We start from the raw sequence: 15,861 nt of genomic DNA, 5'->3' as shown, positions 1-15,861 counted from the left end.
AGAAAGAATTAATAAAATAAACAACTAATTTCAGTTGGCTAAAGGGTCTGTAGTTTATTTTTAATTATTCATTTATAATTTAATGAAAATGTATTTGGTTTTATAAAATGAATGAATGGATAAGTAGGAAAATTTATGAAAATAATAAATAATTCCTGATGATGGAAACTGCCAAGACTCGTTGAAGAATACACACTGAAGAAGAAAAATTGTATAATTGAAAGTTACCTGCAATTGTAAATAAAATTTAATATATTTTATTTACTTGGTACTTGAACATATATATTGTTTTATATATAATGCAACGTTTTACAATAGAGAGAATCATTAATTTAATGCTTTAAAAATTGTCCGTCCTTATGACAGTTATAGTCATGACAAACCTCTGAGCTATGAAATTTGAGAGCAAGTAAAGAATTTTCAGTAGTTAGAGAGCTTTATGACCGACAACCCGAACTGCAAAGGTAAAATTAAAACAAGAATATCAAGAAGTACGCAGGCACTTAATAAGAAGGGAAGGCTGCTGTATGGAAATTTACTTACTTCAGTTACTTAGCGTTAAGAAGGTTACTTATCGTTAAGGGATAGATTAATTTAATTAAATGTTTTGTTTGGAGTGTGAGACACTAAGAAGCTAAAACGTGGAGATGAGAAAGGCAGACAGAAAAATTGAGGTTTTTGAAATGCGGGTGGGGCAGAGAATAAAAATTGTCAGATAGCATGATAGATACCATGTAACAAATGAAGAAATATTAAGAAGAATCGGAGAGAACAGGAAAATGTTAAACGTGATTGAATATAGGAAAATAAACTTGCCAGGACATTTTACGAGAACAAGGTATTTATTAGTGGATGCCATAGAAGGCGTGGTTAATGGAAGGAAATGCAGAAATTTTAAATGATGGATGGGATTATGGAAAAGTGAAAATATGCTAAAACAAAGAGGTTAGCAAATGACAGAACAAGGTAGAGAACTGTAACCGTCACAGGATCTGCTGTAATGGCAAAACACTATGAATGAATGGTTATAGTGGATGTAGCATTAGACGTACAAGTGGAGCTAGTCGGGATTACTATCTCTAAGGATAATGATGTCGATTATATAGCCGGTCGGTCGAATGAAAAGAGAGAAATTGTCACTTAAAGGTTTGAAAAAATCAAAAGCAATTCGGTAGGCTAGGCGTAATTATATACAACGGTAAATCATTTCAGCTCTTACTATTTACAGTCAGCCTAGGGTGAGATTTTTTTCTGCTCTTAAGGATGGCTATTACTTCTCATATCAGGTGATCTACAACCGTTAAGATTTGTCACTTAATAAACCATAATACTTGCTTTTGACAAACAATAAAAAAGATTCAACTACGTAATAATCGATAATTTAAAAAAATCTAAACCGATATTAATTATAATTTTAGTTAATTATTCACATATATCCTAAACATAGATAACTAAACACGATTCCATACCAAAACTGAATAGCACATATGTTGTAATCATCACCGAGCTAATTGAAAATGGTACACAAAACGATAATTTTAAACCATTATTGTTTTAAAACTAACATTTTATATAATATCTATTCCTTAATAGATAATACCTCAATTGGAATATTACAAATTTTTGAGCAAGATACATAGATAAATTCCATAACTTATATATGTATACATATACATATACAACACCATGACGACGTGACTATTCATAATCAACGTTCAGCAAAAAAAAAAAAAAACTGAAGATAAATTTATGAAAATTTGTTTACATGCTTTTCTTACGATGTAAGTGCATACTAAGAAAGAATTTTTGTAAATTTCGAATTTAAGGATTAAAATGGAGTAACAATGAAATTTACTTTTTTTTTAATTTCTCGGTCACAATAAAGATATCAACCTAATTTTTGGTGTGCGTAATCTCCATGTGAATATCTAAAAACCGATTTCTAGATTTTTTGAAATTCGACCTTGAAAGTGGTGAAGAAAGGTAAAAGAGATTTGAATAATGATGCAAATTTTCCTCACTTCCGACTATACTAAAGCAGAGAATCACTAGATTTGAGCTTGCAAATATTATTAAAATAAATATCTAAAAACCATTTTCGGGTTATTTCTAATTTAAATTTTCTAAGGAGTGCGATGTTGTACGGCGCGGCGGCTCTACTAACACAACCACTCCCAATATTACTTTATGTGCAACGCGAGTGGCTGCATCTGCCTCCGGTTACTTGTCTAAAAATATAAAATAAAAGGAAATGACCGTGACAGGAAACGCAAATAACCATACAGCGCGGGTGAAGCCGTGTCGGAGATATGTTTTTATTGTGAGTGTATTAGATATTGATATTGGCTGCTAAAGTAATCATTAGTCAATTTTATTTTCCAGCCAAACTGATACTAAATAAGGAGCTAATTTATTTTGGCGGTCTACAATAACCAGTTTATTAAACACGGTTTGCTCTATTATATACCTTAATACTTACTTCACATCCTTTTATATTCCAAATACTTCTTACATCAGCATAACGATGTTAAATTTCATATAATAAAGCATAACAAAGAGCTGGTATGAAGAAACTGTAATCAACAAATAAACTTGGTTTTTTATGAACTTATATTATTCTTTCCATTATTTTTGTCAGTAACCTAATTAATAAGAAAGTAAAATTTCTAAAAAAGAGTTGGTCTGCCGGTTCCGGCCGCCGTGGGTGCATAGGTAGAGCCCCTGATGAATATTTACCGCCCCTTCCGATGAGGTCAGATGACGATGTAAAGGAGGGCAAGCGTGTTTCTTTAAGGAAACATAGGTTGCGTTGTTCTCCACCGGCCACTGAAGACACCAAGAAATCTAAAGCTGGTGACGAGAGATTGTACTCTTCCGATGAGTCCTCTGACCGAGATGGATATGTACCTCCCCGGGACGTTTCCTATATGGAGGAGGAAGAGCAGGAAGGGAATAAGAGTGCGGGGAGTAAGAGAAAAAGCTTTTCTATCAGACAGAAGTGCTATGCCCATAACTTGGCGGTTTTGCTTAGCTATGTCAAGGACTTAAGTTCACTCGTTGGTCAGCATGTGAACACGAAGATCGAAATCAAAGAATGTCCTGCACATATGGAGGGCAGTGTTTGCATGCTGGAGATGTTTAAGGACGTTTTGGATGAGCTGGGAAGCGTCAGGAGAGTTAGTCTGTTCCGCCAAGTATGGCGGAGGAGGAGACTCAAACTTAATTTATCATTTCAGGCGTGTCGGCTGAGACTTCAGATGGAGGTCTTCAACGGGCAGTAACATGGTCGGGTGATGACCTCCGGCGGGCAGTGGATGATGTTGTGACCTCATAAGGCCTTGTGCAGAACTGGTTTTGAAGGGATGGCCTGAAGATGTATTTCAAACTTCTACCATGGTGGAAGACATCGCTGGATTGGAGGGTGTAACTGGTCTCGCCTGGGTTGTAGACTTGGCGACCGGGATTGATCATCCGCATCATCAGCAGATGTTCTGGAAAGCCCCCTGGATCCGGGACTTGGCTATTGAGGGCAAGTTGAATGCGGGACAAGTACTAATGGAACAGTCATCTACCCGTGCCCTAACTGAAGATGTCGATGGTTGTAAGATTTATTTTGGGCGTATAGACTATGCTACTGTCATTGATTCGGCGATTGGGGCAATATGGTGGCTTCCACCATTTGTAGGTCGGTTCGGCAGGTCATGACGGACGGGCAAAGTAAGGTGGTTTGTTTTTGTTGTCCGCTTGAGAGTCATCAGAATTGTTTCACTTCAGTCCGCTTGAGAGCGTTCGCCAACATTTTTCGGCGTACAGTGGAATATGCCAGCCGCTGAATTGGGATGAAGTATTGTGGGCATCTTCTGTTGACGTGTAGACAACAAAAGAAGACTTCATTGCGGAATTTTGCAAGGTGATGGCGGACTACAAAATCAAACCACCTTACTTTGCCCGTCCGTCTTTGACCTGCGGAACCGACGTACAAATGGTGGAAGCCACCACATGGCCCCAACCGCCGAATCAATGATAGTAGAGTAGTCATACGCCCAATGTCAATCTTACAACCATCGACATTTCCAGATAGGTAGATATCTTGACCACGTGGCCGGCCTATGGGGCAACACAGGTGGTCACAGTGGTGGTGCCGCCCATCCCTGCAGAACAGTTGTTGTCTATGGGCGGATCCGTATTGGATGGGTGGCCTGTAGGGTCATTCGGCGAACCTTCGATGATCTGTATTTCCGGTGATGGAGTCCCGGCTATAGGGCTTAGTTTTGTTGCGCCCCGAATAGAAGTGGCCATTGTTTCGTCTGTGGATAGGCCTCGTTTGGGAGGGTTGGGAGGCTCTAGCGTCTCACCATCAACGATCGGGCGAGGACTCCCTTGCAGTACGTCTGGGGGAAATGTAATACCGTAGTCTCTGTGGAGGATCCCTGTGGGGGTTCCCCATTAGAGGCAAGGCATAAAGACTGAAGTCCCGTTGGGGGGAGTCCTCTGGGGTCCCCTCATTATAGGCATGGCATGACAATAAACGACCGAATCCCGGCTGCCTGGGTAGAGCTTTTTTCCTGCCGAGGTAGTTTGAAGCGATGGCACCTCTCAGAGCTGAGTTTATGTTTAATTGCGTGTCCGACTCTGAGGAGTGGGGGAAATGAAAATGGAAAAAATTGTAAAATCTCTAATTAAGTTCATAGTTAAAATAACATAACGTCCATTTGCTACTAAACTGTGGTAAGGATTCTAATATGGAAAGAAGATAAGCCCACAAAACAAAATGAAGTAATTTACAAGAATAACAAGCATCCCATGAATGCTTACTGAAGTAAATGATGAATTAATTTTACTCGTTTTCTTCTTCATGAACGAGTTAAACATCAATATTTTACGACTTTCTACGTTCACATGACTGCTTTACTATCAATAATCTAACAAAAACTGTATAAAAAATAAATCAAAAAACACTGACAGTGCCTGGGTGAGTTACAGCCATAAGAAAAAATGGGTTAGATAAAGTAAAGCAAAATTATAGTATTTCTTTCTGTCGTGGAACAGTATGCCTGAATGCAGTATAAATTTAGAGAGAATAAAATTGGTATGTTTAAGAAATGACCGAGGGTCACTGACTTGAAATATTTAATTTTACTCATATATTAAGACTCGGAAGAGTGTTGAGGATTAGAATCTGTAGATGGTTGGCAGATTTGAGGATGGTTCAAAAAGGTCTTTTTTAATTGCTTTTAAAAAATTATGACAGTAGAAAAAAAAAGAATGACATGATATAATTTTGAAAAATTAAAATATTCCTTACAATCTGGGTGTTTTCATATTCTACCATAAAAAATTTTAAAAATTAAAATTTGTAAATTTATTTCGTTTAACGATCCCAGCATAAAAAGTTGATTTTGGTGCTCGATCTCACAATTAACTTGTAAACTTAAGGATATTGTATACAAAATACAAGTAAACTTTTAAGAGAAATTATTTCTCTAAAATACTTTTTTAATTATTTATTGCATCTTCAAAATTGATCGCGTTACGGATTAAATACGTATGAAACCAGTTATATCTTTCTTTTTTCCAGTATTAACCCGGCTGGAGAAAATTTAATAAAAAAACCTATACAAGTTTTTTTTTTTAGTAAATAAGTAGAAGTGAATATTAATGTTTTTTTTTTGTTTTTTTTCAATTTAAGTTTCATATCAAGATAAAAAAAAAATTCAAATTTATTAAACTATTTAAGATTTGTGAAAGTCTATATTTAAAAATCATTATTTTATATAATAACTAGTATTCCCGTAGTGGCTTCATCCCCTCTATGTGGTTAATTACGTTTCCAGTTGCGGTCAGTTTTTTTTTTATTTTGTTTTTTAGTCAAGTAACCGGAGAGATAACCAGTCGCATCGTACGTACAATAGTGGCAGAGACTTTGTTGGTTGAACCTCCGCGCCTTAGATTGTCGCACCCGTAAAAAAGTTGAAATAAAAAAAAAACGAAAATGGTTTTTAGATATTTATCTGATGAGTATTTCCAAGCCCAAACCTAGTGAATGTATAGTCAGAAATGAGGAAAATTTGCAATCATTATTCAAAGTTACTTTTCTTCACCATTTCAAGATCGAATTATAAACAATCTAGAAATTTTTTTAGAAGTTTTTAAATGAAGATTACACACACCAAAAATCAAGCTGATATCTACATTTACAAATTCACAGCTATTGGTGAACGAAATGCGTGAATAAATGTGTCACATGTGGTTGAAGAATTGGGATAAATTCTCAACTATGACGAAAAATAAGTGGGGAAATAAGTGACGGAAAAATAAGGACTATTTGAGCTGCGATGAATATTTCGTTCAAATGTCCAAAGGTTCGACTTGGATGAATTGTGCGACTGCTAGCGGCTGGGAGAATTAAATTTTCAGGGCTACATTCTAATATGCTATATTCTAACATATATGGCCCTGATAGGGGACATATATGTTTAAGCACCGGGAAAAAATTCATTGTTTATCGTATATTACTTTTATACTTTTAATAACAAATTTTATTTTCCTTTCTATAAGGATTTACTGAAAATCTAAAAGCAATATTCTTTATTAAATAATTTTTATTTATAATAAACAAATAAATTTGCAATTAAGAAATTTTTGGGTGAAGCCACAATGATATCACGTGTAAGCCGCGACGGGGTAATGCTAGTTTTATTTATGGAGATTTGTCGAAATACGAGTATATGTTATTATATTTATAAACAGATAATTTTATATGTGTGTGTGCGCGCGCGCGTGTGTGTGTCTTTGTGTACATTTCTTCAAAATTATATATAAATTTAGGCAACTACAATAAAAATTATATGATTACGCTGCAGTGCTACTCCCATATTGAAATTCACGCGATTTTTTATTTTTTTAGTATATTTATTTATATAAATCTCCAATAAGCACTTTTTTATATTATTCTTTTATTTACAAAATGTTTAATATTACTTAACTTTTTAAACATTTTGTGTTTGAATTATTAAGCAGTGGCTGCAATCTGACGTGCAATCGGATATTTTCTAACTATCCCCTCTGATCTCCTTCCAACTCACTAGAATTTTAATAAGTGAATAAAACTAAATACGTCGATCAAAAAGTCAATGTCTCTTTATAATTATTATCTTATTTACTATCTATTTTACAGTACTATCCCTTTCTAATCCGTAAAAGGAACAAAATCTAATACCAGTTTCCATTAAGTAACCCTTTTTCTTTGTGAAAGATGAATCTTATATAGAAATTACTGGTATTTATTATAATAAATTTAGTTAATTATAATATGTGGATATTAGTTTATTATAATTAGTAGTTGCGTTCACAGTAGTTTTTAAATCTACATACGGATTACATAAACATAAATTATTATACATTGAAGCTTTTTTCCATCATATTACTCTCAAAAATGTAGAAGAACCTTTACTTCTCTGACATCATAGCTCCCTAGAGCTATACTGCAAGAAGGAAAGTATAGTTAATCTGTCACAAAATCGGGTATATCTTTTTTTTGCATTTTTCAATGTTTCATGACCCAGAGACCCAAAAAAAAGTGAGGGTAATGTTTATATGTACGTACATTCGTATGTAAGTGTATTGGGGTATTTGAAGCTTAATAACGTTTAACTGGATAAACTGAATGATATTTAATTGATGAGAATCAGTTTATGATTTCATCATAAAGCAAAATTAAAGTATTCACGCCAAAATACTCCAAACTAAAACATATTTGCATGTACATGTGTATCTTACCATTCTAAAAAAAAATTTGCCCCCAAATTCTTAACGTCTCCAAAAGTCGATTTTTTGAATCATTATTGTTATAAAACCTACTTTCTTGTAAAATTAAAGCTTGTCTGAATAAATTTTATTACCTAAAAACGTCCCCTCACGTAAATCTCTTTTACTGAATTCCTAACGGAATTTTTAATAAGATTTGGTGTGGAAGTATGGGGTTTAGCTGCTGACTTGCAATTAAAAATTGTAACTAAACTTCAAAAAAGAGCATTTGAAGTCGTTTCAGGCATTTTGTCAAACCACCCAAATTTAAATTTTTATAAATATTGACCACTATAGGTTAATACATTACTTCTCAATTTGTAAATTATTTTCCCTAAGTAAGAAATACCTATTAAAACGCAATGTACCTCTTTATTTATGATACAAGAGAATGTATACGGTACCAAATTATTTTAATTTATATGGTAAGAAGACTTTAAAAACCCAAATTTCAACCATTTTTAATAAATAACCTTCTCATATTTTAAAAATAGATAAATAGAAAATAACTGTAAAAGGAGTTTTTTAATTATTTATTAGCGGTAATTTCTTAATAGCTAATTTTTTTTATTAACTATGTATTAATTATTAGTTTTTTTATATTGTAATCGTTATATTCCTTTTTTATAAAATGTATGATCTATGTATTATCTGTATTATGCAAGAACAGGCTTAATTTAGATGTATACATATAATACAAACTATCTTCACGTAACCTTTTTTTTTTTTTTAAATGAATTTAAACTATAATAATTAATTTTTTACTGAAATCTATTTAATTTTATAAATTAATTAATAAAAATTTACTTAATTTTTATTAATTTTTGTCCTACTTTCTGACGCCACCTTAATTAAGTATTTGATAAAATTTTAACCATTATCTAAGAATGTAAGTAAATGTTTCATTGTATTTTTTGCGTTGTACTGTATGACTAACTTGTGTTCAAATTAAATACGGGAACCTGCTGATAAGAATTATGTCTTAACAAGGCCCAATATTGTACAGTTTTATGAAAATACATAAGTAGATATATTAATATACATTTTCTTAAACTTTTTTCACTTATAATTTTTCCAGCATATAAGAATTAAATAATCAATGCAGGAAAGTATAACAACTTTTTTATCAGTTTCTTCGCTGCTCCTAAAATGTCAAAAATATAAAAATATTAGAAAGTAATAAATTTAATGTCCTTTAGACAATAAGATGTAAAAGGAAAAATATTTTGAATAATAAAAAAAAATTAACTCTTAGTTTAATGTTATACTCAGGAATCAATATACTTAACTCCAGTTGGCGGTTTACCACCATAATGGATACAGTTATCTGCTAGATGAGTAAAAAAAATTACTTCCCGATCTTAAAGAGCTGAAAAACAAGAAAAAACTATTTTAACTATAAAATCGTTTTTCATATTTTTTTACTATCGACTCAAGTAATCTAATTTTTAACTGGTGAACCAACCTATTCCGCTTGTAATGTGTTTTCACAGCATAGTTCAGAATCATTATTAATAAGAAATATCAACAAACTAACAAAACTTCAGATCTTGGTATAATATTTTAGAAAGGAAATCCGGACGTATCAGAGCTCTGGACGTGATAAAACCAAAATTATAATTACAGATATTGTTTAAAAAATAATTAACTTTAAAAGATATTTCAAAAGATAAATTTGTCTAAATACTATTATTTAAAATAACCCGGAGGCTGTTTGCTTCATGATAATGCTAACTGTTTGGCCATGGAATATTCATTTATCAAACAAATAAGTGGGAGTTAGCGTGCAGACCTCACCTAGATTATTACAGGTCGCCTTAATAACCTTGAGAACCATGTGACTTAAACATTAAATCATCTGTGCTTTATTTTTTGCTTACTATAAGTTTATAGTAATGTTATAAAGATAGGACTGTTAAAAGAACTGCATTTTATATACTATAATTTTACAATGTAACGACTTTTACCACGAATGGGTGGAAATGTTGAAAAATCAACTATTTTATATTAATCTATTAGTGTAATTAATTATCTGTGTACACGTTTTTTAAGTTGTGAACTATTAATTTTTTATATGAATATATCGATTTTAAACTCTTATTTCTTGAGTAATTGAGGTTATCGAGATGTCTTAAAAAAGCGGATATAAAATATTTAATTAACTACTATAGATTTAGATTACTTATTGCAATACTTAAGTAGCGAGAGAGAAAACTTTAATAACCATATTATTATCATAACACTGAAATCATGCATTTAACTTTGTAATTTAGTTAATAGCTTAAGTGAATAAATAACAGTAAAATCTTGAAGTTAGTTTATAAAAAAATACTTGAGAGAAATTTATAACCGAACTGCTGTACTTATGACCTTTTCATTTACTTTGTCATTTTTAATTACTGTTTTTTTTCTGAATAATAATAATTTTAAGAACATTCTAGAGTATTCTCACAGAAAATTACAGTATCACCTTCGAGCACACGATGGGATTGAGGGGTGAGTGAACTTTTTTTTGAATTTATGTTTTCAGATATGAGAATATAAGTACCATTCACTTAAAATTTTTATACGTATTTATATATATATATACGTATAAAAATTTTAATATATATATGTATGTCATATTAAATTTTAATATATATATATGTATGTCATGTAAACGTATGTCCTAAAATGCTTCGTTTGCGAGTTACGGCTAGTGAAAGATTTCGCTTAGATTTAAGCTATCCCAGTGAAATGAGATCGTACTGAAATTTTTAGGACTTAAAAAAAATTAATAGACAATATCAGTGATTTATTATGGTTTTAGAACCAAAAAATTGAATAAAATAGGTCTCAGATTTGCATCTGCAGTAGATTTTAGAGAAAATATGGGGTGAATACCAATAAATTGGGGTTAAAAAAACTTGGTTTTATGTTTGACATACAGTAACTTTGTTATATGTGTAATAAACACATAAACCTTTTAAACAAAACTTGTGGTAATTTAATTCTGAACTGTATATATATCGTCAAAACTTCTAGATCAATTTCCTTAGATATACTGTAGTAGTGTATCTGAAGTTGTGCATGTGAAAATTTCATGAAGATTGGGTGAATCGTTCTTCAGTAACGCTCAATTTAAGGTTAACATCAGACAACATAGCCTTCCTTAATTTGAGACTATGTTGACTTGGTATTTGTGTATTTTTCATACGTGCTTATGTAGTGAGTGACAGTGGTGGGCGAGTTTAAACATGATGAAAAAAGCGAAAATCATTAGACTTGATAAAAATAATAAAATTAATCATTAATAAAAAAATTGATTATTAATTAAGTTAATTGAAAAACATCTACAAAGATACTAATTCTGATCATGAGTAAGGATCTCTAGAATGCCGGAATATGTACTGTTTATTTTCACGGGGTTTTCCAAATAAAAGATATTAGATAGAGATTGACGTTGCTCGTAGTATTTAATAAAGACGTATATAAATATTTGTAACATCTCGCGATGTCTTTTAATTGAGTGTAATAAATCATTTTTTGGTTGTCGTCATTATGAAGCATTGAAAATGTAAACTGATTTCAAAGATGTTCATATTTGTTCTTATGATTTTCAGAATATAATAAAACTAAAGATAATTATTTTTTTTAATCCTATATTAGAACTTAAAAATTCTGTTAAATAATTTAGTGTTACCTTAACTTTTCACCTTCTGCTTCGTCTTTTCTTCCTTTATAGAATATCCGTTTTGTATAAGATTTTCATTTCTTGCAAAAGAAACCTGTAAATTAGAATATAAAATACAATATTTAAACTAATAAATGCAACATTATTATAATGTAACATATAATAATAATAATAATTATGTAACATAATCATTACAATAATAACATTAATAATAATAATTATAATAGCATTAATCATTATAATAATTATGTAACATTATTATCATGACATAATTTATACATTAAATATACCAACGATTATAACAAAAAAAAAACTTTTATCTTGTTAATAAGTTACTAAATGATGTGGAGTGACGAATGCCGTTAAAAGTTCACTTTTGATTTTTAGATTAAATAAAAAAGAAATTTCCTAAATTTGATTGAATTGTCAAGGATTTTAATTCCTTCAAGGTTTTTTTTATTAAATTGTAACATTTTGAAAAGATATAATTTAACGAGGAAAAATAGCGGTTTTAAACAAAAGAAAGAATAAAACTAACAAAAACAGTATTAATTTTGGTCTGGTCTGACAATTGTGTAGCAATGCCACGTGAATCACGCACACCTACAGAGAATGAACGTCGACAAAGATCAAGGACGCCTACGGTCCGAAGTGATCTCACACCAAACACAACGGATTGTTACTTTTCATAACAAAACCAGATCTTAAATATTAGGTGTGCTCGTAAAGAAGAGTTCACTGAATTGGTATTATTACGTACAACTTTTACACAAAAAAACATATTATCTATATATGGTCGGAAATAGTCTACAAGACCCCTTTATAAACATAATTCTTATTGTTTTTCTTATATAAATCTCATTAAATTCAAATTAAAAATTGTTAGAATAATAAAAAGAAAACAGTTTTTAAATTTTAAAACTACATTCAGATGGTTAAGACGATATTTTTTTTTATATATAAAACATTTTTTTCTAAAAAAGTCACTTGAAAAAAATAACTATTCCAAGACGTACCTGAACTCACCAGGATTTTTTATTTATTACATCACCGCATAAGTTGAAGTTTATGTGTGGAGCAGCAAATGATGTGGAATTTTTACTGAACGAAAAATGGTGAACCGACTGATATTTGATCTCATCACTTTAAAGATGAAATGTAGAAACGCTACTACTTCGAGTTGCACTTACGTAACGCTTAATTTTTTTCCCCTCTCATAGTATTTTTACCCTTACCACTGTAATGATCTAAAAAAGATTAATTTTAGATTAATCTGTTAAACCGTTGATGGATTACAATCTATTCTTGTTAAACCGAATACAAGTTTTTTAAAACTGCAAAAAATGTATTATTAAATAACATTATATAAAAAATAATATTCTACTTTAAATCATCTCAAATGACCATATATGAAGCAATTTCGGGAGGAGTTTTTTTATATATATATACAAATTTACTTCCTAGGTTTATCAGCTTGAAAATTATTCTAACAAGAAATATCTATCTCCCAGATTATTAAAAAAGAAATAAAAAATACTTCAAATCCATTGATTAAAACAGAAAATTTTTTGATAATGTTACTTTTTTTGATTAATTTACTCTCACCCTTTCCACTCTAGTTGGCAAGGGTGAGAGTAAATTACTCTTTATTAGTATAATAATAATTAAAAGGTATTTCAATCCTGGAAACTTTCATAAAGAAGACAAAAAATGAAAAAATCTCGATAATTACAAGTATTTCAAATTTAAAAAACTAATTGTTAAAGGAGTGTAGTACTACTTTTATAAAATTATTTTATTTTTAAAAAGTTGTGTTATTTCTTAACTGAATAATTTCTTAATATTTGAATCTAAAAAACAAACAAGATTAAAATTTTCTAAGTTTTTAGTCCTTTTGATACATATAGCCTGAATCTCTCTGCATCTCTCTGCCCCCACAGAATGTTTTAAAAAATGTAATAGAATTAGTACCATTAGGGTACCAAACTAAATATAATGATTACTGGTTTAGCCTTACTTGACGGACATTTACTCCAAACACAAATTTGAGTATACCAGCCAACATCAGCCAACCGGAAGCAGGAGCTTCAACACGAGCCCTTGGCAATCACAAATGAAACCCAAATAAAGGAAAATTAATTAAAAAAGAAAACGAAAAAAAAACATTAAGTATATTAACAAGGAATCAAAAAATAAATAATTAAAACAACCAAAAAAAGCAATAACATAAAAATTTTCAATGAACTGAAGCTTAAATACATATTATTCCACATATATACAAACATAATGAATTTCATAACCAAGATTTTAGTATTTTTATACTTAATGGATCTAAAATGTTGAGAAGCTATAAATTTCGATCCGAGTTCTTATTTGAATGAATAAAAGCAATACTTTTACCTGTTATACATTATGAGTCGGCAAAGCAAAGCAAAACAACTTGTTGCTATTGGCTTAAAAGATCAGTCGTTGTTTATCTTTTTCTAATGTTGAAAATTAACGGTTTAGGTGTACGAGGAATTCCAACCGTAACTTTGTACGTGACATATAAAGATCCTATCCCTTCATCAAAGAGATTTTTTTAGAACGACCTGAAAAATATTCTATTTAACAATAAAATTTTTCAATTTGTGGTGACAAAAAATAGTTAATTTTTTAAAAATAATTTTAAATAGTCCTATCTGTAGAATTTCAATATTTACTTTTATTGAGGTTCATATATCTGTCGTACAAAATTGGTAACTTTATTTGATTGCTAATACTTTTTAAATCTTATTCTTTGATTGTCATGGGCCACTTCGGCCATGCGACGTCTAGCAGCCCAATACAATCCACTATCACTCTTTGCTGCGGTTCTAAAGTCCCGTAATTCAGGGACTTAGACTTAGACTCTAGATCGATAGATGCAGGGCTGTCATAACCCTTCTTTCTTTCCTGCTTAGCCTTCGGTAACTACCGTTTAGATAATTCTTCAGAGGATGAATGAGGATGATATGTATGAAGTGTAGATATGTATGTATGTAAATGAAGTGTAGTCTTGTACATTCTCAGTTCGACCATTCCTGAGATGTGTGGTTAATTGAAACCCAACCACCAAAGAACACCGGTATCCACGATCTAGTATTCAAATCTATGTTAAAATAACTGGCTTTACTAGGACTTGAACGCTGTAACTCTCGACTTCCAAATCAGCTGATTTGGGAAGACGCGTTAACCACTAGACCAACCCGGTGGGTAGGACTGTCATAACCCAATACACTTCACTCTCACTCTTTGCTACGGTTCTAAAGTCCCGTAATTCAGGATAGATCGATAGATGCAGGTCTGTCATAAACCCTTGTCGACATAGTGACATGTTGCTGATTCGGCGACTCCAATGCGGTGGAGGTGGCTCTGGAAATAGTCGTGCCCGTCTTCACTCGAAACAGTGCAACGGCCTCACCCCTTGGAAGATCTACTGGCACTTTTCCCTTTTCGTCAACTAATGATGCCCATTAGTTCTCCTTTAACTCTAGCCACCATTTCAGCTCCAACTCTCCCATGACTGATGATTTGATTAATTTTTTTGCCGTCACAAAAGGTATTGGCTTACCGGGCTGTTCCTTTCTGCAGCTTCTTTAGCTAACCGATCAGCATTTTCATTGTCCGAAAACCCACAGTGTGCCAGTATCCACTGTAAAATGACTTGTATGCCTTCTACAATCAACTTCTCAATCAATTCCTGACACATATTAACTTGAAGTGTGGAAGGCAGGAAGCATCAGAAACGACAATTATGGCAGCTTGTAAATCAGTCAGAAGAACGACTTTTTGCGGTTTGGCATTTAATATGGATTCCAAAGTGAGAAAAACTGCTCTGATCTTGCCGTCAAAGTTACTGGCTAGCTTCCCCACAAGCTCTGATAACTGAAAAGCTTCTGTATAAACTCCAGCCCTTCCATCCTTTCATATACTATTTCCAGAACCGTCTGAGAACACGTGTAACCGTAGGGGTGTGGGGTACCGCTCTCTTATAGGTTCGAGCGCAAACTTCTTTAGCTCTGGTCTTGAGCAGCTTTGTTTGTTTATTGGCTGCAGGAGTTGTAAGTTGGCTTCTGCTGATTTTGTAGGGATCCTTGGTGGAATCATACGAAATTTTCTCTAGTACCAATGGAAAGTCTAATTAAGTCAATGAATTCTAATTGAGTTTATTTTATTCATGAATATGACCTGGACTTTAAGTCTTGTGGTGGCAGGTTTATGGTTCTCTTCTACTAACGAATATCCAAACGTTCCAGTTTCTTGCTCATTGTAAGTGCTGCAATTCATACTGCTCATGTTTGATTACTAATAACACGTAACATTTTAAACAGCCACAAAAAAATAATCTGCAATGAAAGAAA

The 15,861-nt window shown here is 31.9% G+C and overlaps 1 protein-coding gene across 1 annotated transcript in view; it reads right to left on the bottom strand.

Annotated features, from left to right (window-relative positions):
• Positions 1 to 15,209, bottom strand: part of LOC142321241 (cytosol aminopeptidase-like) — a 90,875-nt gene extending 75,666 nt beyond the window's left edge. The window contains exons 1-2 of the mRNA XM_075359238.1: positions 15,072 to 15,209; positions 11,502 to 11,573 (exon numbers count right to left, since the gene is read on the bottom strand). Coding sequence (XP_075215353.1) covers positions 11,502 to 11,573; positions 15,072 to 15,209 — 210 coding nt within the window. The remainder of the gene's footprint in view (positions 1 to 11,501; positions 11,574 to 15,071) is intronic.
• Between the last annotated feature and the right edge of the window lie 652 nt (positions 15,210 to 15,861).

The sequence above is a fragment of the Lycorma delicatula genome, chromosome 3, assembly GCF_047948215.1.
Source record: "Lycorma delicatula isolate Av1 chromosome 3, ASM4794821v1, whole genome shotgun sequence".
Classification (NCBI taxonomy): domain Eukaryota; kingdom Metazoa; phylum Arthropoda; class Insecta; order Hemiptera; family Fulgoridae; genus Lycorma; species Lycorma delicatula.
The sequence above is the reverse complement of the archived record's forward strand: the minus strand, read 5'-3'. Positions and strand labels throughout refer to the sequence as shown.